Source organism: Coregonus clupeaformis, chromosome 14 (genome assembly GCF_020615455.1).
Source record: "Coregonus clupeaformis isolate EN_2021a chromosome 14, ASM2061545v1, whole genome shotgun sequence".
Taxonomy (NCBI): Eukaryota; Metazoa; Chordata; class Actinopteri; order Salmoniformes; family Salmonidae; genus Coregonus; species Coregonus clupeaformis.
Window position 1 is genome coordinate 8,371,982 of NC_059205.1, and position 27,371 is coordinate 8,399,352.

General features: G+C 43.4%; 3 protein-coding genes and 1 pseudogene across 5 annotated transcripts; 3 read left to right on the forward strand and 1 right to left on the reverse strand.

Annotated features, from left to right (window-relative positions):
• The first annotated feature begins 1,077 nt into the window (after window positions 1-1,077).
• Window positions 1,078-5,027, forward strand: LOC121580665 (angiopoietin-related protein 3). Of its 2 annotated transcripts, XR_006003125.2 has the most exons (8): window positions 1,078-1,685; window positions 2,045-2,155; window positions 2,568-2,691; window positions 2,870-2,983; window positions 3,252-3,347; window positions 3,476-3,748; window positions 3,953-4,763; window positions 4,884-5,027. XR_006003125.2 is itself a non-coding variant. In XM_041895644.2 (7 exons), the coding sequence occupies exons 1-7, from the start codon at window positions 1,170-1,172 to the stop codon at window positions 4,207-4,209; spliced, it is 1,491 nt and encodes a 496-aa protein (XP_041751578.1). In that variant the 5' UTR covers window positions 1,078-1,169; the 3' UTR covers window positions 4,210-5,027. The 2 variants fall into 2 exon arrangements, 1 of the variants encoding a protein (XP_041751578.1); XM_041895644.2 differs by having other exon boundaries at window positions 3,953-5,027.
• Window positions 5,028-6,538: 1,511 nt separating this feature from the next.
• Window positions 6,539-14,058, forward strand: LOC121580666 (phosphoglucomutase-1). Its single transcript, XM_041895645.2, has 11 exons — window positions 6,539-6,906; window positions 7,742-7,904; window positions 8,167-8,313; window positions 8,658-8,783; window positions 10,311-10,501; window positions 10,935-11,089; window positions 11,535-11,650; window positions 11,752-11,887; window positions 12,200-12,383; window positions 12,540-12,674; window positions 13,697-14,058. Exons 1-11 carry the CDS (start codon window positions 6,649-6,651, stop codon window positions 13,784-13,786), a joined length of 1,701 nt encoding a protein of 566 aa, XP_041751579.1. The 5' UTR covers window positions 6,539-6,648; the 3' UTR covers window positions 13,787-14,058.
• Window positions 14,059-14,145: 87 nt separating this feature from the next.
• On the forward strand, window positions 14,146-21,590 carry LOC121580667 (ubiquitin-conjugating enzyme E2 U). 2 transcript variants are annotated; one of them, XM_041895646.2, is made up of 10 exons: window positions 14,146-14,907; window positions 15,078-15,159; window positions 15,336-15,428; window positions 15,519-15,610; window positions 16,581-16,707; window positions 19,591-19,627; window positions 19,906-19,994; window positions 20,100-20,190; window positions 21,132-21,250; window positions 21,336-21,590. In XM_041895646.2, the coding sequence occupies exons 1-10, from the start codon at window positions 14,839-14,841 to the stop codon at window positions 21,491-21,493; spliced, it is 957 nt and encodes a 318-aa protein (XP_041751580.1). In that variant the 5' UTR covers window positions 14,146-14,838; the 3' UTR covers window positions 21,494-21,590. The 2 variants fall into 2 exon arrangements, with proteins under 2 accessions (XP_041751580.1, XP_041751581.1); XM_041895647.2 differs by lacking the exons at window positions 19,591-19,627; window positions 19,906-19,994.
• Window positions 18,083-19,265, reverse strand: LOC121580668 (annotated as a pseudogene).
• Window positions 21,591-27,371: the final 5,781 nt, after the last annotated feature.

Below are 27,371 nucleotides of genomic sequence, written 5' to 3' on the forward strand. Positions count from 1 at the left end.
TGCCTTGTACACACTGCAGGCCTCAAATCAGTTTAGTTTTTCAAATCCATTTTGGAATACTGACTGTCCAAACAGCAAGCTACAAGTGACCAAATCGGATTTGTGTGTTCAGACAGCAGTCATTTACTGACATGGCTACGCTAGCTGTCATAGTAACGACGGGTGTGTGTGCACAGTGGTGTAGGCTGATTGGTGGTGGTGCTTGTGCTTCCTATCACTCAAAAGTTATGTAACAAGCTAAGGTGACAACAATGCCTGCCATGGGCGTTTCCCAGTTGCTTTGAATGTTCAAAATCGTAGCGTAAGAACACTTTTATTAAAGCCTCAAAGGATAACACGATTATCCAGCTTTCAAAACAAGTCCTTTTTGGCTAGCAACAGCAGTCAACTAGATAGCTAGGTAGCTGTTTCGCTTTCTAGCACATTTGCTAATTTGTTTGTAAACAATTAACAAGTTAGTTAGCTACCACATGTTCTTGTCATAACTGTCAACAGAGTAGCTAGCAAGCAACAAGATATGCCAAATAACAGTCTAAAAACCACTTGAGGGCAAATAAATCAGATTTGACCATTCAGACACAAGTCGCATGTCCCATGTGCTTTTTGGCTGTTCAGACTGCAGGATATATTTGGACTTGGAACTTTATTCCAACAATATTTGGACTTCGGCACTTTGCTTAAAATGCATTCTGAGAACCAACAACAACAGCCTATTCGGTCTTCTATGACGATTCACCGACTGGCACACGGATGTGGCAATTTTGGAATTGGCATTGGTGGTGGATGCTGGCACCAGACTGGCACACCAGTGTGTTTTGACCTGAACATTCCGATTGATTGCATCACACACAGCTGCCCACTCAGTTCTTTTCTTTTGAATTTCAGAATAGAACACTGAAATAACTGTCAGACTCCAGTCATTTCAAACAAAGTCTACTCATGAAAGAGTTAAGCTCTTTGTAAATTGGACTTGTGAACGTTGCATCCATATTTGTAGAGGTAAATTCAGTGGAGACTGAGTAAGTTAATAATCAACCTCATCTCAGGCAGCCTATATAGTTTACTAGCTCTCTGTCCTGTGGTGTCTTTTCAAGGGAAGAGGGGACTCAAGCGGCCGGCCAGCTCACTACCAACATCTTGAAGGTCTCAAGACAGAAACAAACAACATCATGAAGCTAATGCTAACCTTTCTGTTCGTTCTTGTGGCTTCTTGGCCCTTGGTCCTCTGCACCAAGGAGGAGTCCATGTCCAAAGACTCTCCCCTCCCTCAGGTTCCCGCCGTCGAAACCCGCTCCCGCTTCGCCGCTCTGGACGACGTGCGTCTCCTGGCCAATGGTCTCCTCCAGCTCGGCCAAAGCCTCAGGGACTTCGTCCATAAGACCAAGGGCCAGATCAACGACATCTTCCAGAAACTCAACATCTTCGACAGCTCCTTCAACCAGCTGTCTGTGCTGGCCAGCGAGATCAAGGAGGAAGAGGAGGAGCTGAAGCAGACCACGGTGGTGCTCAAGGCCAACAACGAGGAGATACGGAACCTGTCACTGGAGATCAATTCCAAGGTGGAGAGCATCCTGCAGGAGCGTAGCCAGCTTCAGAGCAAGGTGGGAGGGCTGGAGGAGAAACTGAGCGGCCTGTCTCAGGGACTGGTGCCTGCTGAGCAGCTGGCTGAGATTGACTCACTGAAGGTGAGCCACCCCAACCTGACCTTAACCCATGGGGGGAAATGCTGTTTTGAGTTGAACATAGTGTTAAAGCTGATTAAGATTCTCCCAAAACTCACTGCAATGTCCATGTAGAATACTGGTGTGGTAAGATACCAAAAACAAGGTAAGGTTTATGGGGACATTTTACAAGGTTTTCAGACACTTCAACAAACCTCAAGAAGATACGCTGACCAAAGTCACCTTTGGTTCTAGGGATTAGCCTACTCCATTTTTAGAAGAGTAACACCACTATAGTACCAGATACAACTTTTGAACCCTAGAAGGATAAATAGTAATGTCTGGTGAAATGACCCATCCCTGTCCCATCGTGTGTCCCTCAGGATGTGATCCACACCCAGGAGAGGAGTATCAGTGAGCTGCTGAAGGCTGTGAGAGAGCAGAGCGACCAGCTCGACCACCAGAGGAGCAAGATGAAATCTCTGGAGATGAAGGTAGTTACAGTTATTGTACAACAAATTACGTAGCTTGAGCCTTACAGTCTTACAATCATGACTACTTTTTTTATGTTCAATCCATTATAATAATGATCATTAATTGGATTTATATATCACCAGATGCTCAAAGCGCTTTGGGTGAATCTCACCTCATCCACTTTGATTATTCAGCAGGTTGACGTTTTTTTTGTCATGAATATTGCCCTGGAGGCAGAACCGAGCGATTTCTGCTAGATGGGCCAGCTGCAAAGTTAAAATTGGCAATAGTGTAAAAACAAAATTGCAGTTAGGTTTAAAATATTATTAGCAGAGCTTCATGTGTATGCTTCAAACCTATAAAACAACTATTGTGCAGAGTGCCAGAAATGACTGCTTGTGCCATAAGAACACTATTCCTTCTCATTTTTAGCTCACCTACAACCCTTTCATGCAAGAGACCTTTGAGAAACAATCTGACAACTTCCAGTCTGTCACGCCCACCCTCGCTGGGTATCTGACCAACACCTCCACCAATGGCAGCTTGGACATGACGGGTAAGGTGGCTTAAAAGGATCATGATATTTTGTTTATTTTGTATTCCCATTAGCTGCTACTCTTTCAGGGTCCCTACAAAACACAAGGTCCACACAAAACACAATGTTTGAGGAACAACAGGTTTCAGCAATCAATGCAACGTGCTGTTGATTGACTGTATATATGGTTGTGTCACAGATCTCTCATCAGACTGCAGTGAGCTATTCAACAGGGGGGAGAGAGCCAGTGGAGTGTACGCCATCAAGCCTAACCAATCTGAGCCCTTCATGGTCTACTGTGACATGGGTGAAGGTAAGACAGACAACGAGTAGCGCCAATGATCCCAATGCTCCCACTGGAGGCTGCTGAGGGGAGGACGGCTCATAATAATGGCTGGAATGGAGTGTAATGGAGGGAATGGAGTGAATGGAATGGTATCAAACACGGGAAAACCATGTGTTTGATGCCATTCCATTTACTCCATTCCAGCCATTAGTATGAGCCGTTCTCCCCTCAGCAGCCTCCACTGGACTGGACTGAAACATTGTTTACTAATGTATTTCCTCTTTCCTTTCTGCAGATGGAGGGGCTGCTATCATCCAGAGAAGGAAGGATGGGTCAGTGAATTTCGATCAGAATTGGGAGAATTATGAAAACGGATTTGGAGACTTTCAAGGTGAGTGATCGAGTTGTGAGGTGCAATGTGTACTTCCCATGATCAGCGCACCAGACCAATCACCTCACATGCCTGGTTATGTGTGTACAGCTTCAGCACTGAACCTTTTTGATTGGTCTGCGTCACAGGGGAGTTCTGGCTGGGCCTGAGGAAGATTCACTCCCTCGCTAGTCAAGGTGAATCTTTCCTGAACATCCAACTGGAGGACTGGAAAAAGGGAAAACGCTTCATCGAGTACAACTTCTCTCTGGATGGACCCGAGGCCCACTATAGAATCCACCTCTCACAGGCGTCCGGAAATCTGCCTGACGCAATGAGCAACCACACCGGTGTGAAGTTCTCCACCAAGGACAGGGACAATGACAACCTTGAAGACTCACACTGTGCCTACACCTACACAGGTAAAGTAGTGGGGAGTGGGTAGGATGTTATGGATGCATGGTTTATCGTAGGGCTCAAGTACAGGGTTTGTTTGAATTAAATTCTTTATTGACAGGGTTTAATCTAATTTATGAAGCATTCGATTTAATGCAACATTAGATTGAATGGAGTTTGCTGTTTTTTACACCAGCATCCAGTTCAACTAATCCGATGGGTTTTCGCAGGTGGCTGGTGGTTCAACGCTTGCGGAGACACCAATCTGAACGGGAAATACATCCACGTGAGACCCAAGGGACGGTCAGAGCGTAGGAGGGGAATTCATTGGATGCCAACCCGAGGGGCCTCCTACTCCCTCCGATCCACCCAGATCTCCATTCGCTCCACCCCTGCCGCTACCTCCATTTCAACCTCCTCAGAGACAGGCAACTTCAGCTCAGAACAAACACAAGACATTTACCTATGGACAGAAACAAGACATTGACCAACCTTTGGCGAAAATATGTGATAAGGCCCTGACAACAAGGCTTTAAGGAGATTTAGGATGTCAGTTTAGTGAGTCACTTCTGTCGACTGCATAGTCGGACCAAGTTGATTGAATAGGACTCTGAATCTGTGTCTCTAAACCCCAGTTTGCCTTATAGCTAGTGTAAAAAGGAATCGCTTCTCCTCTTCAGCATTAAAGTCTTTGGGATACAAGGAACCAAATGAATTGTCTAACATTTATCAATTTAGCGTTCTAATTTTGGGGTGAAATTAATCGATAACATCCTCATATTGTTACATGCATTTGAGGAATCCTCTATGTAACTGTATTTCACACTGTAAACTATGAATTAATGGTGGACAGTATTCATACCTGAGATCCGCGCACAAACCTCGTAAATATGCAAAACGTACATCATTCTTTTATATGAATGGGAGACTTGCACAACAATTTGAGTTAAGCGTGCAGATCTTAAGTCTGAATACAACCAGGTATGAAATGGTGAGGAGTTGAGAGTTAAGCGTGCAGATCTTAAGTCTGAATACAACCAGGTATGAAATGGTGAGGAGTTGAGAGTTAAGCGTGCAGATCTTAAGTCTGAATACAAGCAGGTATGAAATGGTGAGGAGTTGAGAGTTAAGCGTGCAGATCTTAAGTCTGAATACAACCAGGTATGAAGTGGTGAGGAGCTGGATGGACAGCACACAGGCATCCAACTGAATAACAGCAGTTATCACCACTTACTGAGTCACATTGACTCTCAGCACATGTGTACTGTAATACTGTTTTTAATAAATAAAGCATATTTATGACTACTGGTGTGGTTCTGGATAATTACCCACAAAAGACTACAACAGTCGGTAACACGACAGTCCAAATGACCAAATAATATGATTTCTAGCCGGCTCTACAGCCATGTTCCAACAACATGGTCATTCAGTTGAAAGATTGGAACGTCTATATGCTTATCTATGTCCAAATGTCTAGCTGTAGCTGTTAATAGCTATACCTGTAAATATAAAGTATCACAGTATACAGTATTATTACTACTCAATCAAAATGGTATTGAATGGACTGGAGGGATGGGAGTATCACGATTGGCAGAACAAGTTAAGCCTGGGTCCCAGTCCGTTTAGCTAACATTCCACTCCTTGTACTTCGTGTCATGTTTCGCAATGTTAGCTAAACAGACTGGTACCCAGGCTAGAACAAGTTGGCTCCTTTATGTAAACGTGTATGACAACATGGTGAGTGTCTGACAGGTACCTTTGGTCTTCCCCTGTTCAGCCTTGACCTGAAAAACATCACATATCTCACTGACCTCTGATGAAATCAGACCTATAATGTATTTTTTTCTAACCAGGCTAATGAGTGGACACAATGGAATAACAGTGCACTACAGCACTCGTAGTTCTTCCCAAAAAAGTGCACTTGGACCTCAAAGCAGCTTTCAATTGACTTGTGGCTAGATATATATTGTTTTGTCTGACTGGAAGGTCACAAGAAACGTTGAAAGGCATAAGGTAGGTCACGACGTTCATAACGTTTGGGGATGATACACTAGCCTCTCAAAACAGACCACATTAGCCCTAGGAGGCAGCATTGCATTCTACTCTCTGAGAAGAAGTTGACCCTTCACACTGCTCCGCGATAGTATTACCAGTTTCTAAACCCAGAGGAGCAACATTGCGAGACTTCCGGGGAACGCTTCGGAAGCAGACTCGGCAGACCAGACCGGGGTTTGGGGTTTGACAAGTCAATGAGAGAAGTGAAACATTCTTCCTTAGTTGTTAATTTTCTCGAACTCTAAAGGCAAAACGTAGATTCGAGCCGATGTCTTCAGTAGCTGAACACGTTATTACTCCAACCTCGTGAAAGTGACAAACTGACACATTTTCATTTTTTCGCCAAAAAAAAACTACTTCATATCGAACGAGTGCCTTTCAGTTGACGGCTTGCACATGCGCAGTTCGGCACGAGACGACCGTTAGACCCGACTACGTGATTCTGTGCATGAGCTTAGCTAACGTCGCCATGACATCGCCTACAAGCGTGATCTGTGATTTCTATTGGGGAAGCAGTTTCTGCCGATCTCCATACTGTAGTGTCTTTGGTATTACCATCACAAATGAAAATGGACCCTGAATCAGTGCTTGGGGCCTCTCTTACTGGAGACAACAGCGCTGACAGTGATCCCCCTGCACATGTGTGAACTAAGGAGCGTCTTCAGTTACCATCTGCCTCTGCACACACATTAGTCCCCCTGGTTATTTTTGGACCCATAGCTTCCCCCTACCAGCCCGTGAAATACTGGGAGTGGCTAAGGCTTTTCCCTCCCGTTACCCCTGTACACCGTTTCAACCATCAGGGGATCATATCTACACAACAGGTTCCCCCTCGTGTTTTGTTTTCGTTTTTTTGTACCACATTGAAACGATGGATGAGAGTCCACTGCAAGTTCTGACTCTACCCACAGCCCCTTACCTAGACCAGAGACCAGGGACTAGTGGTCTGAGGAAGAAGGTGTTCGTCTTCCTGTCCAAAAGGAACTACCTTCAGAACTTTGTCCAGAGTATATATTCCTCCATCGATCTGCGAGACCGCCAGGGGTCCACGATGGTAGTCGGGGGAGATGGACGCTACTTCAATCAAACAGCCATCGAGGTCATTGTTCAGATGGCAGCTGCGAACGGGGTCAGTGTCACCTGTCACTGTAACCTGCCACTATGTGGACGACTGTGTATCAACTGTTCCAAGTCACCTATTGACGGGGTTACCTATCTGACGCCACGTGGCCTATCCAGGGCATGCAAACATTAGCAATGGATTAAAGGTGTCTGAAAATATGCCAGGACAAAATTAACAAATTGTTTTATATATTTTAATCACATAATGTTTTAAGAAAGACCGTCTACATATGCCACATTTATTACATTTGTTGAATCCTTATTCTAAGTGGGTCTGGAAAGCAAACTTTCTTAACTGAGGACTCACTGTCTTGAAATAGATGTGTATTTAAACTAGCTTTGTTGTTGTCCCATTGCCAGCACTTATGTGGCCCTGAAGTGCTGAGTCTTAAATTAGAGAGCCTCTGATGCATTCACAGATGGGGGGGGGGATTAAAGGGGAGTTATAAATTATGACACCTGCACTTAATGTGACTGTAGTATATTTAATGTGTTTCTACCACAATGACTGTAGTATATTTAATGAGTTACTACTACAGTGACTGTAGTAGATTCAATGTGTTTCTGCCACAATAACTGTAGTATACTTAGGTTGGCTAAGTATAACCACCAGCAACCATAGTCTATGGACTTCTCATGTTAAAATCCAGAAGTGAATATTGAATAAAATGTAATCTATACCATCCACATTCAGTCATAAAATGTGTAAAACTCCAAGCCATAGTGACTTTTTTCAAAAACTAAAATGTGCGACCACAACAGAGATACTAATCTGAAAGTCCACTTTAAGACACCGCTGCCAAAACACACACACACACACCTGACCTGTGTCATCTTGGCAGGTCGGCCGGCTCGTGATTGGTCATCACGGGATCATGTCCACTCCTGCGGTTTCCTGTGTGATCAGGAAGTACAAGGCCATCGGTGGTATCGTCCTCACAGCCAGTCACAACCCCGGGGGACCCAACGGAGACTTTGGCATCAAGTTCAACACTGCTAATGGAGGTACTGTAACTAGAGAATAAGGGACAGGAGGAAAGGATGTTAGCCAAGAGTGTTACAAGATAAGATAGAGACATTTCCCACAAGTATCATGCTCAGTGATGCAGATATTTGACACTTTTGATACAATGTCATTCTATATCAATAATTGGTGACTTCACCAGCACAATTTAATAGACTAGAGCAGCACAATTAAGATCAACACAAATGAGTGCCCTTGTGTAACACATGACATGAAGTCTTGCTTCTGTTTGAACCAACCCAGGTCCAGCTCAGGAGGCGGTCACCAACAAAATCTTCCAGATCAGCAGAACCATAGAGGAGTATGCCATCTGCCCAGAGCTCCGGGTAAACTTGGCTACCCCGGGAAAACAGATGTTTGACCTGGAGAACAAGTTCAAACCCTTCACAGGTGAGCACAAACACATCGCTCATAAACCTGGCAAGAGTTCTAGAGAAGTAGACATGTACCTGATGTTTGAATAGAAGGAAATAAACTGAATTCCTTGTTGGCAGTTTTAGAGTAGGCAATAGAATACTTAGGCTAGAATTCAATAAAACCTGCTCTATAGAAAAACGAATAAAACCATGACATTCCAAGTTTGCAGTGCAAGATCAATGTGACTTTTTAACAGCATAGGTTCTGGTTTGATTGAATCTGGCCACAGAACATTGCCCCTATCTTCATTATTTGAACTGTTTCCCTACTTTGTTTTCTGAGATGGGCAACTGAAGGGATTCTTTGTCTTCTCACAGTGGAGATAGTGGACTCGGTGGAGTCTTATGCCAACATGCTGAGGAACATCTTTGACTTTGCCGCACTGAAGGAGCTGTTGTCTGGGGAGAACCACATCAATATCCGTCTAGACGCCATGCATGGAGGTTAGTAATCTATCGTGCCAGACTTTCCAGCTACAACGTGTAGTTGGAGTATATGCAGTATTTACAGACCCACTCGCCTGGCTCTGTAAGATTAGGAGGTAAGAAGAAGGCTGCTCTATTCAGATGTACAGTACAGAACATATAGCGCAGATTTTTTTGTTGTTGTTGTTGTTTTTTATTTAACCTTTATTTAACTAGGCAAGTCAGTTAAGAACAAATTCTTATTTACAATGACGGCCTACCCCGGCCAAACCCGGACAACGTTGATATCCAGATGTTGATATCCAGTTTAGGTTTAATCTAATCTCACACAGTGCCACCGTAAAGATGAGCAGAGCAGAATTTGTGAGAGCAGCAGCCCAGTTGAGAATTCAGCTGTTGTATCCAACTATCCGTTACATGATCCAGTCTTTCAGGAGAGAGGGGGGTTACAGAAACTGTCTGCTACAACCTCTCAACTCAAGCTGTTCCTAGAACCATTTCCAGGAGCTCCCCAGTGATAACATTTACACTTATCCAGAGCAATTAGGGTTAAGTGCATTGCTCAAGGGAACATTGACAGATTTTCACCCAGTCGGCTCAGGGATTTGAACCAGCAACACTCTTAACCGCTAGGCTATCTGCCACCCCGCTGAACACCAGTGATAACACTGAAACCAAAGGCTGGACCCCCCCTTTGCACAGGAAAGCAGGTGTCTTTCGATTGCAGAAGATCTTGACATTAATGGAATTTTAACAAGGTTCCACGTTCATGCCTGCTCCCTCTCTCTCCAAGATGAAGTTCATGCTTATGTGGCTTTGAGCAATCGGGAGGTCAACACAAGGATGTGGCCTTGTTAATCTGACTTCAAAGCTTCTGAAAATGAGAGATCAAAGTTATGATTATGATGAGTAATTGGATATTCTGGTATCTAAAATGTAGGTTAACGGGTGCACTTGGCAAATGTTTTCACGGGACTGGGGTAAGGGTCAAATAATCCATGAAGAAAAAGGATAGTATTTCAGCTGTCTATTCATATTTCCTTCCAATTCTTAACAATCTCTCTCATTATGGTTTACCAAATGTCTCCATCGCAGTCATTCTATCACTATGAAACCCTCAAAGTCTTTGCCAAGTCTTCACCCTAACCCTCACTCCCTATCCAATAACCCACAGAACCCGACCCAGTTTCTCTGAACTTCTCTCTCAAAGACTGAGAGATTTCTCTAATGCTAGTCTCTTTCAACAGCCACAGTTGGGTACTGGAGATGACTCTAATTCAAATTATGTAATTCTCTACTTCTCTAATCCTGTCCCTTAATACCTCTGTCCATGGCACTTGTCCCATCAACCTGTTCATCATTAAACTCTATCCCTCCCTCCCTCCCTCCCTCCCTCCCTCCCTCCCTCCCTCCCTCCCTCCCTCCCTCCCTCCCTCCCTCCCTCCCCTCCCTCCCTCTCCCTCCCTCCCTCCCTCCCTCCCTCCCTCCCTCCCTCCCTCCCTCCCTCCCTCTCTCCTTCCCTGTGTATCTCTGTTTAATCCTCAGTGGTAGGTCCCTATGTGAAGAGGATACTGTGTGAAGAGCTGGGCTCTCCTGCTAACTCCGCCATTAACTGTGTCCCCTTGCAAGACTTTGGGGGTCAGCACCCTGACCCCAACCTCACCTATGCAGCCGACCTGGTTGAGACCATGAAGAGTGGCCAGCACGATTTTGGAGCTGCCTTTGATGGTGACGGAGTGAGTGTTCAATCAACCAATAATTGAACAGTATTTTTAATAATGATCACCATTGTAAGTAATTATCTTTAATTCGTGAATTTGTCATTTATATATTTTATATATATATATCAAAGTGGCAAATGTTTGGCAAATTCAAAGCATCCAACCCCAAACCTTAAAGATTTACACTAGGCTAAGCTGACACAACAACTGCGAATCTACTGATACACTATATTTATTTATCTTAGTCATATTTCATCCAAGACTATTTCTAAAAGGAAATGTTAAAATAGTACCCATCAAGGTACAATAAACATCAGTGACGTTCTTTACGCATCCCAGACAGGCTGAAGACTTCAATCCCAACTTTAAGGTTTGGGGTTGGATGCTTTGAATTGTATTTAGATGTTGCCAACACCCTCTGACCTCTAACCTCTGTCTGGTTTCCTAGGACCGTAACATGATCCTGGGTAAGCATGGCTTTTTCGTCAACCCCTCAGACTCTGTGGCTGTCATCGCTGCCAATGTCTTCAGCATCCCCTACTTCCAGCACACAGGGGTGAGAGGTTACGCCCGCAGTATGCCCACCAGCGCTGCTCTAGACAAGTAAGGCCTTATAATAATTACATTCAATTATATAATAAATAATTGCATTATAATAATAAGTATTGGCATTATCCAATGAGACATTTTTTATTTAAATAAAAAGTAATTTAAATGTAAATAAAAATAATGATTTTAAAAAACAATTTTAAAAAACAATAATATTTTTTAATTTAAATAAAAATATTTTAAATTTACGTAATGCATTATAATAATTAAATTAAATTATATAATAAATAATTACATTATAATAATAAGTGTTGGCACTATCCAATGAGAAAATGTGACATTGACCATTACTGCATTTCATCCTGTCTCAATGAATGAATGAATAACAAACTTGTGGACACTGTAAGGTTGAATGTACAGAATGATCATAAACCGTAATCATGTAAGATCACCAAAATAACAAAATGACTATATCCCCCTATTTCTCCGTATTTCGTAGTGTGGCCAGAGCAACAAAGATTGAACTCTACGAGACCCCCACGGGGTGGAAGTTCTTTGGCAACCTGATGGACGCAGGCAGGCTGTCCCTGTGCGGAGAAGAGAGTTTCGGCACAGGTAGCTCATCAGTGAGTCCAAATGTCAGGAACTAGTTACAAGAAAAGGTGGCTAACACCGCAAGAACCTCAAGCAAACCTATACTGTTTCTATAATTTCAGGTGCTGACCATATCCGTGAGAAGGATGGACTTTGGGCCGTGCTGGCATGGCTGTCCATCCTGGCAGCGAGGAAGCAGAGTGTGGAGGACATCATGAAGGACCACTGGCAGAAGTTTGGCAGAAACTTCTTTACCAGGTGAGCAATGGACAGTGTGAATCACAAAGCATATAATTGGAGAACATATTTCTGAATCCCCACAGACTTTCTCAGGGCCAGGGAGTTGTAGAAGGGCAGGCTAGTGCTGAAGTCTGAGTGAAACCTTGAGTTGTATAGCAAGCTGGAAATTAAGTCAAAGAGACACTATGCCTGGAAAGCAAAGTGCCTTGCAGCCAATAGCCTGTTCCTGCTTGAACAAATTACAAAGGAGTTGGCTGCAGAAACAAAGAGGCACGCGAGCAATGCAGCCAAAGCTCCTGGTTTCATCTTCTGCTGTGCTGTCTTGGGCAGGTATGACTATGAGGAAGTCGACCTGGATACAGCCGTTCAGATGATGGAGGATCTGGAGCTGATGATGCTGGAGAAGGGCTTCGTAGGCCAGAGGTTCGCAGTGGGGGAGAAGCTCTACCAGGTGGAGAGGGCCGACAACTTTGAATACACTGACCCCGTAGATGGGCGCATCTCCAGAAACCAGGTGGGGAATTGGGGTGGCTGTTTCGGCGTGCTCACTGAACAGGACATGCATGTCACTTTGGATTAATTGGATATAAGGATGATATCAACTTCTGTAGCTACTGTAGGAGTCTCCAATACTTTATTTAACTGGCTAATCTCCTCTCTCTATCTGCAGGGCCTGAGGATAATATTGACAGACGGCTCCCGGGTCATCTACAGGCTCAGTGGAACAGGGAGTACGGGGGCGACAGTTCGGGTCTACATCGACAGCTACGAGACAGACCCCAACAAGATCTTCCAGGATCCACAGGTAAGTCTTACATCAGACAAAGGATGATTCAGAGATTAGATCTCACTGACCAAACGGTGATGTTTCTAAGAATATCATCATAGAACATGTGCATGTAGCTACATACTAGTGTATAACCTAATGTCTGTGTGTGTGTGTGTGTGTGTGTGTGTGTGTGTGTGTGTGTGTGTGTGTGTGTGTGTGTGTGTGTGTGTGTGTGTGTGTGTGTGTGTGTGTGTGTGTGTGTGTGTGTGTGTGTGTGTGTGTGTGTGTGTGTCTGTGTGTGTGTGTGTGTGTGTGTGTGTGTGTGTGTGTGTGTGTGTGTGTGTGTATGTGTGTGTCTGTGTGTGTGTGTGTGTGTGTGTGTGTGTGTGTGTGTGTGTGTGTGTGTGTGTGTGTCTGTGTGTGTGTGTGTGTGTGTGTGTGTGTGTGCTGTGTGTGTGTGTGTGTGTGTGTGTGTGTGTGTGTGGTCTGTGTGTGTGTGTGTGTGTGTGTGTGTGTGTGTGTGTGTATGTGTGTGTCTGTGTGTGTGTGTATGTGTGTGTGTGTGTGTGTGTGTGTGTGTGTGTGTGTGTGTGTGTGTGTGTGTGTGTGTGTATGTGTGTGTGTGTGTGTGTGTGTGTGTGTGTGTGTGTGTGTGTATGTGTGTGTGTGTGTCTGTGTGTGTGTGTGTGTGTGTGTGTGTGTGTATGTGTGTGTGTGTGTGTGTGTGTGTGTGTGTTTATGTGTGTGTCTGTGTGTGTGTGTATGTGTGTGTGTGTGTGTGTGTGTGTGTGTGTGTGTGTTTTATGTATGTGTGTGTGTGTGTGTGTGTGTGTGTGTGTGTGTGTGTGTGTGTGTCTGTGTGTGTGTGTGTGTGTGTGTGTGTGTGTGTGTGTGTGTGTGTGTGTGTGTGTGTGTCTGTGTGTGTGTGTGTGTGTGTGTGTGTGTGTGTGTGTGTGTGTGTGTGTGTGTGTGTGTGTGTGTGTGTGTGTGTGTGTGTGTGTGTGTGTGTGTGTGTGTGTGTGTGTGTGTGTGTGTGTGTGTGTGTGTGTGTGTGCCAGGTGATGTTGGCCCCCCTGGTTACCATAGCCCTGAAGGTCTCACAGCTTCATGAGAGGACAGGCCGCAGTGGCCCATCAGTCATCACATGATTGTCCCTTACAACCCCCTGTCCCTTCCTAATAAAATACTCAAACCACACTGTCTATCCCCCATCCTACCATCACTTAGATGGCCCTTTCACTCAAACCACACTGTCTATCCCCCATCCTACCATCACTTAGATGGCCCTTTCACCCTCTATCAAAAGCATCTTTGTTCGATTTTGTACTTTCAGATTACCCCCAATTCAAAACACTCACCACTCAGCTTCAAATTGAGCAAGAGTGAATTGTACCAAAAATAAAACATGATCAACTTCGTATTTAGTTGTTGTTTTCATTAGTCAAATCCTGCAAGGTATAAAGAATAGACATTATTCCATAAATGAGTAGCCTAATGAGTAACCTAAATAATTATATAATCTAAATGAAACAAGTGAAAAATGCATCCCAAACAGGAAAATGTATATATTCTGTGTTCATATAATGTGATTTAAAGTGGCAACCTGCAGTTCAAACAACAACGATGCTACACCACGCCAACTTTTTAGATAAACGGCTTAGGGAAATGTAACCACTCTCAAATTCATAGACAGAACTACAGATGCAAGGACTGACCAGCCATAAGATCAAAATAATAGCTTAAGTTATGTGTGAAGCTATACAGTGTTTTTACAATTACGATGTTTATAAACAATGAAGTAAAACAAGATTATGTTTTGGATTCTGATGGGGTTTAGACAGTTGAACTAATGGCATGAGGCATTCATAAGTTATATTCTTCAAGAATCAATGGCTATATATCATTAATTTAAAAGTCAAAACATGGATGTAGAATCGCAGATTGCTCCTTTAACATGGAGCTTGTTATAGCGACACTATTATTGGCTCAATACAAAGCTGTTCTTGCCACCAAATTGACAGACATGTTGCTTGACAACAGCTTCGAAACATTACATCACCTCGCTCCATTGTTCTCTTGAAAAAAAATATGTCTGTGCGTTGCGCCAGTGTAATATTTTATCATTTCAGACTATGAAAGCATGCGTTTGTTGTATGAAATATTCGCACATACCATTGTGAAGTTGTGAAGAACCGAGTGAATGATGCACACCCACTCTCACTTCTTGCTGGGAAAACAATACCTCAAACTGCAGACAGCGGATCTAAAAGTGAGTTTTTACTATATTTTTATGTATCCATCATATCTTAAGATATTAGGTCATTCCACTTGTGTGTGCTCATAAGAAGAAATCTCTCACAGGAAACAAGTGTGTATTCATGTCACCTTCAAATAACCAGTGAAGCGCTGAAAGTTTTTATTTCTTTTTTTTTGGACAAGGGATTGGAGGCCAAGCCAGTAAGTGACAGCCTGCTTGAATGGGAGGCTAAAGTGGAGGGACTGAAGGACACTTTGTGGGAAGGTGTGATATGGCCATGAAGTGTTCAGCATCCACAAAATAATATTGATGATGATGATCAGCTAGTGACGATGATTACATGGTGTCTACATTTAGGGCTTGGTGTCTGAACTACCAAAAGCATTAAAAAAAGAAGGAAAAAAAAGCAAATTCGTTTTCAAATCTATCTGTTCTATAAGGTGCTGTTTTGCTGCTGACATTGCATTTCAGTGAGGCTTACAACTCTGTCCCTCCAACTGTCGAGTTCAACGCCATCCCTTTCCACCCCAATGGTGAGTTCCCGCCAATATATATTGCCATAATAGTGTCATAAAAAGGAAAAGTGTTTCATTTCACCCTGTACATGTCTGTTGTGACTGAAGTGGACAAGGACACAGGTAGCCCATGTATCCCCTGCCTGGACAGCGAGTGGAACCCCAGCATCTCAATTAGCAGTATTCTTCTCAGCATCCAGGTTGGCACCCACGTTACTGCACATTTTGAGATACAGCAGCCTGGTCTCATAGACTAGACGTAACATAGTAAACGCAAAGGACACTTATATAGTTATGTTATGTTTGGTATGGTTACGTAAGACAGAAGGTTACTTAAGGCTAAAATGAAAGTAGGGTGGTTGGTCGGAACAGATCGGTGGGCGTATAACACGTCGTCTAGCAACCCAAAGGTTGCGTGTTTAAATCTCATCACGGACAACTTACGCATTTTAGCGAATTAGCTACTTTGCAACTACTTACTACTTGTTAGCTACTTTGCAACTTCTTAGCATGTTAGCTAACCCTTCCCCTAACCCTAACCTTAACCCTTTAACCTAATTCTTAACTTTAACCCTAACCTTAACCCCTACCCTAGTTAACGTTAGCATTAGTCACCTAGCCACCTAGCTAACGTTAGCCACAACAAATTAGTGCAAATTCATAACATATTTTAGGAATTGCAATTGCTAACATATTATACAAATTGTAATTCGTAACATATCATATGAAATGGATGATGGACATCCACAAATGAATACCATACGAAACGTAACATATCATACTAATTGGTATCATACTAATTGGAGTGTCCCGGATTTACATTTACTATGTAATGTCTACCCCTGAGTCCAGGTTGGATACAGCCCTTCCATATAACCAGTCACTTTATATAGAGTAGCTACAGTAACTAGGGCCTGAAGGAATTTGCAGGATTATCTCTTATCAATATTTTAATTGCAATGTTGTTGTCTGTATATTTAATAAATTAGACTGCATTTAGTTTAATTTTGTTGCAGTATTTGGTGCAATTGTTAGTCTATTGTGATAAAGATAGAACTATTACAAACTCGTTTTAAAAAAGCCCTGCCACTTGCAGTGTTCATAGACCCCATAGTAGTAGTGTAGTAATATCAAGTCTCTGTATGGTCTCCTCTCCTATGTCCCCTCTAGACCATGCTGTCCAACCCAGTCCTGGAGGGAGCGGTGAACCCCGAAGCTGCTGACATGCTCTGGTCCAGCCCATCCACCTACCACCGTGTGGTGCTGGACTGTGTCAAGGCCAGCCAGGAACTGGAGAGTGAGTGAGCGCCACCTAGTACAAAGATTAGCTATTGATTACATTGGGCTACGTTACAAAGCTAAACTGTAAAAAAAATAAAATAAAAAAATAAAAGAATTGTAAGGCAACCAGCTGCAATAGGATTGTGAGTTTGCAAAAACTCGCAACAAAAAGTTTGCGTGTGAAAATCCTATTGCAGATGGTTGCCTTACAATTGCCTTTACAATTGTACGTTGACTCAATTTTACAGTGTATGCTAATGTTATCATTATCTAAATAAATGCAAGAATTACCATAAACTTTTACAATACTGTAAGACACAAACGGCAGCATTATTTTTCTTTCTAAATGCTTCCTATTGGTTAGAGAGGAACATTGGATGCTTTAACACCAGAAGTGCTCCCATCAAAAAGCAGCAGTGGTGGAAAAAGTACACAATTGTCATACTTGAGTAAAAGTAAAGATACCTTAATAGAAAATGACTCCGGTAAAAGCGAAAGTCACCCAGTAAAATACTACTTGAGTAAAAGTCTAAAAGTATTTGATTTTAAATATATTTAGTTATCAAAAGTAAATGTAATTAAAAAATATATACTTAAGGATCAAAAGTAAAAGTATAAATAATTTCAAATTCCTTATATTAAGCAAACCAGACGGCATGATTTTCTTTTTTTCTTTTTATTTACGGATAGTCAGGGGCACACTCCAACACTTAGACATCACTTACAAATGAAGCATTTGTGTTTAGTGAGTCCACCAAATCAGAGGCAGTAGGGATGAGCAGGGATGCTATCACGATCGTCGTTAGATGAAGCGGACCAAGGCGCAGCGTGATATGCGTACATTCTTTTATTGCAGTACACAACACAAACCAAAACAACAAAACAAACGATACGTGAAGTCCTGGGTTGAACACAAACCTTCCTGAACAAGATCCCACAATAAACAGTGCCAAACAGGCTGCCTAAGTATGGTCCCCAATCAGAGACAACAAGCTACAGCTGCCTCTGATTGGGAACCACCCTGGCCAACATAGAAATACACGAACTAGAACAAAACATAGAAAATAACACATAGAAAATCCACACCCTGGCTCAACATATAAGAGCCCCCAGAGCCAGGGCATGACAGATGCTCTCTTGATAAGTGCATGAATTGGACCATTTTCCTGTCCTGCTAAACATTCAAAATGTAACGAGTACTTTTGTGTGTCAGGGAAAATGAATGGAGTAAAAAGTACATTATTTTCTTTAGGAATGTAGTGAAGTAAAAGTTGTCAAAAATATAAATAGTAAAGTACAGATACCCCAAAAAACTACATAAGTAGTACTTTAAAGTACTTTACACCACTGGAAAGCAGAGTTCATTACAGCATTACAGAACGGTGCTCCCCTCACAAAGGGAAGAGCAGGTTGCCACTGAAGGTGCTGTAGTTATTAGTGCTGTCATAGAGCCCTTTCCCCGAGGGGAGACGGACGTAGACCACATCCCAATTGTCCAGCTCTAGAGACAATGACTTTGAAACATACTTATCTTGATGGTCAGTGTGTACATAATTATACACAACTGTTTGGTCATTGTGGAACAGGCCTACTCTCATGGTTTGCGAACTGCGGTATTACCCAGGCACTGTATCTGAAGTAGTAGACTCCTCTCACTGGTGCTGGGAAGACACCTGTAATTGGGTTATAGGCCGCTCCAATGTCGGTGATGACTCTCTTGTAGATCAGTTGGGATTCAGTATTGAATGGTCCTACAATTCCTGAATCAGTCAAACCAGCAGAGAACATATTGTCTGTGTTCTCCCTCTTCAGCTCCTCTACCTCCCTTTTACTGGCTGTCACTCTGGCCTCCATGGCTGCATTCTTTCTCTCCAGCTCCTCCATCTTGTTTTTCTGGAGCGGCAGTTCAGTATTGGTGATGCTCATCTCCTCTCTAAGTGCTGTCAGCTACTTTTTCCTGCTCCTCCTTCGCACTGGCTGTCACTCTGGCCCCCATTGGCTGACGGTTTAGCTGCTTGGGCTTCGTTTCCGTCTTCAGCTCCTCCACCTACAGTACTTCTTGGTGAGTCGAAGCTCAAATCGTTGGTCCTCTGCCAGGTCCTCACTGTCTTTCAGTCTGGCCTCCATGTTCCTCAGTTCAGTCTTGGTGACACTCAGCTCCACTTTCTGCTCCATCACCATGTCTCTCAGCTCCTTCAGCTCTGCCCAGATGTCAGGGGGGGTGGTGGTCTGGCTGCTTGTCTGTTTGTGGGTGGTCTATGTAGCTTCAGTCTCTTGGCACTCGATCAAACTCTCTCTGACCCCTCCACTCTCTCCCTGAGCCCATGACCCCATGACCCCAGCCAGACAGAACAACAACACCAACAGAGCTACACCACCTCTCATTCTGAAACGATGCCTCTTCAGAAATAATGTCGTTTTTGTGGCTCAGTTTCCTTCTCTTTTTACACACTCATAACGTAGTGCGCCAACGCCTGAGAATTTAACACGCTTCTGATGTAAGATGTGAAACTACAGCCACGTATTCTGGTAAGGTGAAACACTGGGTGAGCTGACCTCATAGCAGGTCATTTGAATCTGTCACTGTAAAAGGCTGTGGGATAACTCCACCTGTTATTCAGTTGAAGGTCTCCCCCCCACTGGCGGTGGATTTGCGTCCTTTGCTGATTTTATTAGTTTGGTACCATGGGGTAGGCTACTTTATATTCCACTGTGTTTTGTGTTTTTGTTATTGAGTTGAAGAGTCTGTGGTGGTTGCTTCACTTTCGGTCTTCAAATATGAAATTAAAACGTATTTCAAATGATTTACCGCTGGATGCCGCTAGTCTATTCTATTCTAAGATAAGGCTATCATATCCCATCTCACACTGATCTGTCTATTATGACCACCCCCCTGTAGGGAACAGGAAAGCTGTGCAGTTGGACTCACAGAACAGGTGAGAGAATATCTCCACTTTCCATGTGCTCATCTCTTTCATTTACAGAATCATTTTTCTCTTCGTTCCCTTGATTGATTAGTTAATTCACAATGATAGAACTGACATTACGGTATTATGTTATGTTTTATCCCCTTTTTTTTTGTGATGACACATTCAAAGTGAAAACATTGTGAATTTCTTGCGTAGTATCATAATAGTACTATACTCTTGACTTCTGTAGTTACACTAGTTTAGTGTAATATTCTGTGTTCCATGGCTAAATGTAATGCCTCAAGGCTTGTGAGGAGAATCCCTTTTGAGGATTATCTGAAGACGTGGACAAAGATGGCCACAACTAAAGCTGGCTCGTGGATGAGGAATGAATGTATGTATTTCTATCTAAATACACAAACTCCTCATGATTAGGAGTTAGCCTGTTAAAAGATGATGATACAAGTTACTATGAGTGCTACCTGATGTTGTATTCCAGCCCTGGAGGATCTCATCAAGCGCCCAGAGACCTTTGCCATGTATTATGGGTCACCAGACAAGGAATCTCCCATGGGTCCACAGCGTGAAACGTAAGTCTGTTTACTCTGAAGATAAAGAAGGTTACCTCTTGGCTTGTATTGCTGTGTAAGATTGCTGGTTAAAACACATATACTGTCGGTACCTGTCTGATTTCCCATAGCTGCTGCCTTTCCAATATGGTTGGGTTTTGCATTGTCTTTCCAGAATTCCATGGCTTTTATAAACCCATGCTATACAAAGGCAAACATCTCAATCATTCGCAAATGGAAACGTATTTCTCTAGTTTTTTTTAAACTCTCAAATAACCAGATGTGCTTTGTGACAGGTTCAGAGCTTTAATAACCAGATGTGCTTTGTGACAGGTTGAGAGCTTTAATAACCAGATGTGCTTTGTGACAGGTTGAGAGCTTTAATAACCAGATGTGCTTTGTGACAGGTTGAGAGCTTTAATAACCAGATGTGCTTTGTGACAGGTTGAGAGCTTTAATAACCAGATGTGCTTTGTGACAGGTTCAGAGCTTTAATAACCAGATGTGCTTTGTGACAGGTTGAGAGCTTTAATAACCAGATGTGCTTTGTGACAGGTTGAGAGCTTTAATAACCAGATGTGCTTTGTGACAGGTTGAGAGCTTTAATAACCAGATGTGCTTTGTGACAGGTTGAGAGCTTTAATAACCAGATGTGCTTTGTGACAGGTTGAGAGCCTTAATAACCAGATGTGCTTTGTGACAGGTTCAGAGCTTTAATAACCAGATGTGCTTTGTGACAGGTTGAGAGCTTTAATAACCAGATGTGCTTTGTGACAGGTTGAGAGCTTTAATAACCAGATGTGCTTTGTGACAGGTTGAGAGCTTTAATAACCAGATGTGCTTTGTGACAGGTTGAGAGCTTTAATAACCAGATGTGCTTTGTGACAGGTTCAGAGCTTTAATAACCAGATGTGCTTTGTGACAGGTTGAGAGCCATAATAACCTGATGTGCTTTGTGACAGGTTCAGAGCCATAATGTATGGTACCGTGCGCCAGCCTAAGAAGACAGAACCAGTGAGTGAGGGGAGACAGGCGAGGATGGACCAAATGAGAAAGATTTACCTCCTCTACAGAGCACCAGGTAAGTCCATGATGAATTCAGTGTGTGTGTGTGTGTGTGTACTTTGAGCAGTGACAGAGCCCATATTTTATGTGTGTCCTTGTAGACATGCTGGCCCCTCAGGTGAGTGTGCAGGGAGACACCATGTTCTCCAGGGATCTCTGTAGAGCCCATGACAGACAGCAACAGGACCTCTGGGAGAACGAGGTGGACAAACTGGTGGCCTGGACACACTCACTGTCAGTCGAGGAGTTGGAGGACTGATGCCTCCACGTGCACTAACACGTGCACGTATACACACACACACACACACACACCTTCCAATTGGATACACTTGACCAATAAAATGTAAGGACTTCTTGTACTTTGTTTACTATTATAGAACATTAATACCAAGGGTAATCAATTACACCATTTTGATCCTAACAGATGAGGCTTTAGAGGATTCAATCAGATCAGCGTTAACCTGCGTTAGCCGACAAACGCATAGCCTTTTCATTGCTTTTGTTAAGGCGGTGTCGGAGGTGTAACTACGTTAGAGCTGTCGAATCCACAAGCTCCTGGCGTTACCTATCGCAGACGCTGCCATTAGATGCATCGAGTCGCATGAGTAGAAATCCCTGCGCACGAGTTCGAACACTGGAATGTGTGATGTAATCTACACCTTGATTAGGCTCACAGCTCTTAATGCAGTTATACCTCCGACACCGCCTTAACAAAAGCAATGAAAAGGCTATGCGTTTGTCGGGCTAACGCGGGTTACCGCTGATCTGATTGAATCCTGGCCTTAATGTCTTTCATCCTAACACAATGAACTAACTCACTCGTCCATAAAGGTCCTGTTACTTACACTGTATCCATAGCGTCCATAAAGGTCCTGTTACTTACACTGTATCCATAGCGTCCATAAAGGTCCTGTTACTTGCACTGTATCCATAGCGTCCATAAAGGTCCTGTTACTTGCACTGTATCCATAGCGTCCATAAAGGTCCTGTTACTTACACTGTATCCATAGCGTCCATAAAGGTCCTGTTACTTGCACTGTATCCATAGCGTCCATAAAGGTCCTGTTACTTACACTGTATCCATAGCGTCCATAAAGGTCCTGTTACTTGCACTGTATCCATAGCGTCCATAAAGGTCCTGTTACTTACACTGTATCCATAGCATCCATAAAGGTCCTGTTACTTACACTGTATCCATAGCATCCATAAAGGTCCTGTTACTTACACTGTATCCATAGCATCCATAAAGGTCCTGTTACTTACACTGTATCCATAGCATCCATAAAGGTCCTGTTACTTACACTGTATCCATAGCATCCATAAAGGTCCTGTTACTTACACTGTATCCATAGCGTCCATAAAGGTCCTGTTACTTGCACTGTATCCATAGCGTCCATAAAGGTCCTGTTACTTACACTGTATCCATAGCATCCATAAAGGTCCTGTTACTTACACTGTATCCATAGCATCCATAAAGGTCCTGTTACTTACACTGTATCCATAGCATCCATAAAGGTCCTGTTACTTACACTGTATCCATAGCGTCCATAAAGGTCCTGTTACTTGCACTGTATCCATAGCGTCCATAAAGGTCCTGTTACTTACACTGTATCCATAGCTTCCATAAAGGTCCTGTTACTTACACTGTATCCATAGCATCCATAAAGGTCCTGTTACTTACACTGTATCCATAGCATCCATAAAGGTCCTGTTACTTACACTGTATCCATAGCATCCATAAAGGTCCTGTTACTTGCACTGTATCCATAGCATCCATAAAGGTCCTGTTACTTACACTGTATCCATAGCATCCATAAAGGTCCTGTTACTTACACTGTATCCATAGCATCCATAAAGGTCCTGTTACTTACACTGTATCCATAGCGTCCATAAAGGTCCTGTTACTTGCACTGTATCCATAGCGTCCATAAAGGTCCTGTTACTTACACTGTATCCATAGCATCCATAAAGGTCCTGTTACTTACACTGTATCCATAGCATCCATAAAGGTCCTGTTACTTACACTGTATCCATAGCATCCATAAAGGTCCTGTTACTTACACTGTATCCATAGCATCCATAAAGGTCCTGTTACTTGCACTGTATCCATAGCGTCCATAAAGGTCCTGTTACTTACACTGTATCAATAGCTTGTGAAAAGGAAAACAAATCAATACTGTACTATAGAAAATATAGAATACGACAACAACATGCATTTGAAGGTCACAATACAGTGGGGGAAAAAAGTATTTAGTCAGCCACCAATTGTGCAAGTTCTACCACTTAAAAAAATGAGAGAGGCCTGTATTTTCATCATAGGTACACGTCAACTATGACAGACAAAATGAGAATTTTTTTTCTCCAGAAAATCACATTGTAGGATTTTTAATGAATTTATTTGCAAATTATGGTGGAAAATAAGTATTTGGTCAATAACAAAAGTTACTCAATACTTTGTTATATACCCTTTGTTACCAATGACACAGGTCAAACGTTTTCTGTAAGTCTTCACAAGGTTTTCACACACTGTTGCTGGTATTTTGGCCCATTCCTCCATGCAGATCTCCTCTAGAGCAGTGATGTTTTGGGGCTGTCGCTGGGCAACACGGACTTTCAACTCCCTCCAAAGATTTTCTATGGGGTTGAGATCTGGAGACTGGCTAGGCCACTCCAGGACCTTGAAATGCTTCTTACGAAGCCACTCCTTCGTTGCCCGGGCGGTGTGATTGGGATCATTGTCATGCTGAAAGACCCAGCCACGTTTCATCTTCAATGCCCTTGCTGATGGAAGGAGGTTTTCACTCAAAATCTCACGATACATGGCCCCATTTATTATTTCCTTTACACGGATCAGTCGTCCTGGTCCCTTTGCAGAAAAACAGCCCCAAAGCATGATGTTTCCACCCCCATGCTTCACAGTAGGTATGGTGTTCTTTGGATGCAACTCAGCATTCTTTGTCCTCCAAACACAACGAGTTGAGTTTTTACCAAAAAGTTATATTTTGGTTTCATCTGACCATATGACATTCTCCCAATCCTCTTCTGGATCATCCAAATGCACTCTAGCAAACTTCAGACGGGCCTGGACATGTACTGGCTTAAGCAGGGGGACACGTCTGGCACTGTAGGATTTGAGTCCCTGGCGGCGTAGTGTGTTACTGTTGGTAGGCTTTGTTACTTTGGTCCCAGCTCTCTGCAGGTCTTTCACTAGGTCCCCCCGTGTGGTTCTGGGTTTTTGCTCACCGTTCTTGTGATCATTTTGACCCCACAGGGTGAGATCTTGCGTGGAGCCCCAGATCGAGGGAGATTATCAGTGGTCTTGTATGTCTTCCATTTCCTAATAATTGCTCCCACAGTTGATTTCTTCAAACCAAGCTGCTTACCTATTGCAGATTCAGTCTTCCCAGCCTGGTGCAGGTCTACAATTTTGTTTCTGGTGTCCTTTGACAGCTCTTTGGTCTTGGCCATAGTGGAGTTTGGAGTGTGACTGTTTGAGGTTGTGGACAGGTGTCTTTTATACTGATAACAAGTTCAAACAGGTGCCATTAATACAGGTAACGAGTGGAGGACAGAGGAGCCTCTTAAAGAAGAAGTTACAGGTCTGTGAGAGCCAGAAATCTTGCTTGTTTGTAGGTGACCAAATACTTATTTTCAACCATAATTTGCAAATAAATTCATTAAAAATCGTACAATGTGATTTTGTGGATTTTATTTTCTCAATTTGTCTGTCATAGTTGACGTGTACCTATGATGAAAATTACAGGCCTCTCTCATCTTTTTAAGTGGGAGAACTTGCACAATTGGTGGCTGACTAAATACTTTTTTTCCCCACTGTATGTTTGAGTTACTGTATGTGGAAAAGTAAATATTTGTTTATTTAACCTTTATTTAAGCAGGTAAGTAATTGAGAACACGTTCTCTTTAACAATAATGACCTGACCAAGATGGGGCAATAACCGTGCCGCAAAGCAGACCGGTGTATACATACAGACAGACAAACCAGACATTTATTAAAAAGCTAAAAGACATATTTACAACACATAACATTAAAACACCTACAGGGGACACAACTAATAGCTACTGAGTCTAAAAGCAGTCACGGGTGGATAACCAGGTAATGTAAACTGATAATGAAACTGGGGATGGAGATTAATAATTGGTTGAGTTGTACATCCTGTTGGAGTTTATTCCAGTCAGTAGCAGCAGAGTGTTGAAATGTTTTGGAGCCAGAGTTGGAGCGGGATGTGGTAACAGACAGGGAGAGGTAGAGTGTAGAAGGACAGGAGTTTAGAGAGCTAGAGTGTAGGTAGGCTGTAGAAGGACTGGGAGAAGGACAGGAGTTTAGAGAGCTAGAGTGTAGGTAGGCTGTAGAAGGACTGGGAGAAGGACAGGAGTTTAGAGAGCTAGAGTGTAGGTAGACTGTAGAAGGACTGGGAGAAGGACAGGAGTTTAGAGAGCTAGAGTGTAGGTAGGCTGTAGAAGGACTGGGAGAAGGACAGGAGTTTAGAGAGCTAGAGTGTAGGTAGGCTGTAGAAGGACTGGGAGAAGGACAGGAGTTTAGAGAGCTAGAGTGTAGGTAGGCTGTAGAAGGACTGGGAGAAGGACAGGAGTTTAGAGAGCTAGAGTGTAGGTAGGCTGTAGAAGGACTGGGAGAAGGACAGGAGTTTAGAGAGCTAGAGTGTAGGTAGGCTGTAGAAGGACTGGGAGAAGGACAGGAGTTTAGAGAGCTAGAGTGTAGGTAGGCTGTAGAAGGACTGGGAGAAGGACAGGAGTTTAGAGAGCTAGAGTGTAGGTAGGCTGTAGAAGGACTGTGAGAAGGACAGGAGTTTAGAGAGCTAGAGTGTAGGTAGGCTGTAGAAGGACTGGGAGAAGGACAGGAGTTTAGAGAGCTAGAGTGTAGGTAGGCTGTAGAAGGACTGGGAGAAGGACAGGAGTTTAGAGAGCTAGAGTGTAGGTAGGCTGTAGAAGGACTGGGAGAAGGACAGGAGTTTAGAGAGCTAGAGTGTAGGTAGGCTGTAGAAGGACTGGGAGAAGGACAGGAGTTTAGAGAGCTAGAGTGTAGGTAGGCTGTAGAAGGACTGGGAGAAGGACAGGAGTTTAGAGAGCTAGAGTGTAGGTAGGCTGTAGAAGGACTGGGAGAAGGACAGGAGTTTAGAGAGCTAGAGTGTAGGTAGGCTGTAGAAGGACTGGGAGAAGGACAGGAGTTTAGAGAGCTAGAGTGTAGGTAGGCTGTAGAAGGACTGGGAGAAGGACAGGAGTTTAGAGAGCTAGAGTGTAGGTAGGCTGTAGAAGGACTGGGAGAAGGACAGGAGTTTAGAGAGCTAGAGTGTAGGTAGGCTGTAGAAGGACTGTGAGAAGGACAGGAGTTTAGAGAGCTAGAGTGTAGGTAGGCTGTAGAAGGACTGGGAGAAGGACAGGAGTTTAGAGAGCTAGAGTGTAGGTAGGCTGTAGAAGGACTGGGAGAAGGACAGGAGTTTAGAGAGCTAGAGTGTAGGTAGGCTGTAGAAGGACTGGGAGAAGGACAGGAGTTTAGAGAGCTAGAGTGTAGGTAGGCTGTAGAAGGACTGGGAGAAGGACAGGAGTTTAGAGAGCTAGAGTGTAGGTAGGCTGTAGAAGGACTGGGAGAAGGACAGGAGTTTAGAGAGCTAGAGTGTAGGTAGGCTGTAGAAGGACTGTGAGAAGGACAGGAGTTTAGAGAGCTAGAGTGTAGGTAGGCTGTAGAAGGACTGGGAGAAGGACAGGAGTTTAGAGAGCTAGAGTGTAGGTAGGCTGTAGAAGGACTGGGAGAAGGACAGGAGTTTAGAGAGCTAGAGTGTAGGTAGGCTGTAGAAGGACTGGGAGAAGGACAGGAGTTTAGAGAGCTAGAGTGTAGGTAGGCTGTAGAAGGACTGGGAGAAGGACAGGAGTTTAGAGAGCTAGAGTGTAGGTAGGCTGTAGAAGGACTGGGAGAAGGACAGGAGTTTAGAGAGCTAGAGTGTAGGTAGGCTGTAGAAGGACTGGGAGAAGGACAGGAGTTTAGAGAGCTAGAGTGTAGGTAGGCTGTAGAAGGACTGGGAGAAGGACAGGAGTTTAGAGAGCTAGAGTGTAGGTAGGCTGTAGAAGGACTGGGAGAAGGACAGGAGTTTAGAGAGCTAGAG

Bases quoted from the DNA above. Each gene is read 5' to 3' on its own strand.
- LOC121580666 (XM_041895645.2), top strand. From the start codon at position 6,649: ATGGATGAGAGTCCACTGCAAGTTCTGACTCTACCCACAGCCCCTTAC. The intron at 6,907-7,741 runs GTCAGTGTCACC...TCATCTTGGCAG, and splicing joins AGATGGCAGCTGCGAACGGG to GTCGGCCGGCTCGTGATTGG. The intron at 10,502-10,934 runs GTGAGTGTTCAA...CTGGTTTCCTAG, and splicing joins CTGCCTTTGATGGTGACGGA to GACCGTAACATGATCCTGGG.
- LOC121580667 (XM_041895646.2), top strand. From the start codon at position 14,839: ATGATGCACACCCACTCTCACTTCTTGCTGGGAAAACAATACCTCAAA. The intron at 14,908-15,077 runs GTGAGTTTTTAC...TTTTTGGACAAG, and splicing joins TGCAGACAGCGGATCTAAAA to GGATTGGAGGCCAAGCCAGT. The intron at 15,429-15,518 runs GTGAGTTCCCGC...TTGTGACTGAAG, and splicing joins CATCCCTTTCCACCCCAATG to TGGACAAGGACACAGGTAGC.
- LOC121580665 (XM_041895644.2), top strand. From the start codon at position 1,170: ATGAAGCTAATGCTAACCTTTCTGTTCGTTCTTGTGGCTTCTTGGCCC. The intron at 2,692-2,869 runs GTAAGGTGGCTT...GTTGTGTCACAG, and splicing joins TGGCAGCTTGGACATGACGG to ATCTCTCATCAGACTGCAGT. The intron at 3,348-3,475 runs GTGAGTGATCGA...TCTGCGTCACAG, and splicing joins CGGATTTGGAGACTTTCAAG to GGGAGTTCTGGCTGGGCCTG.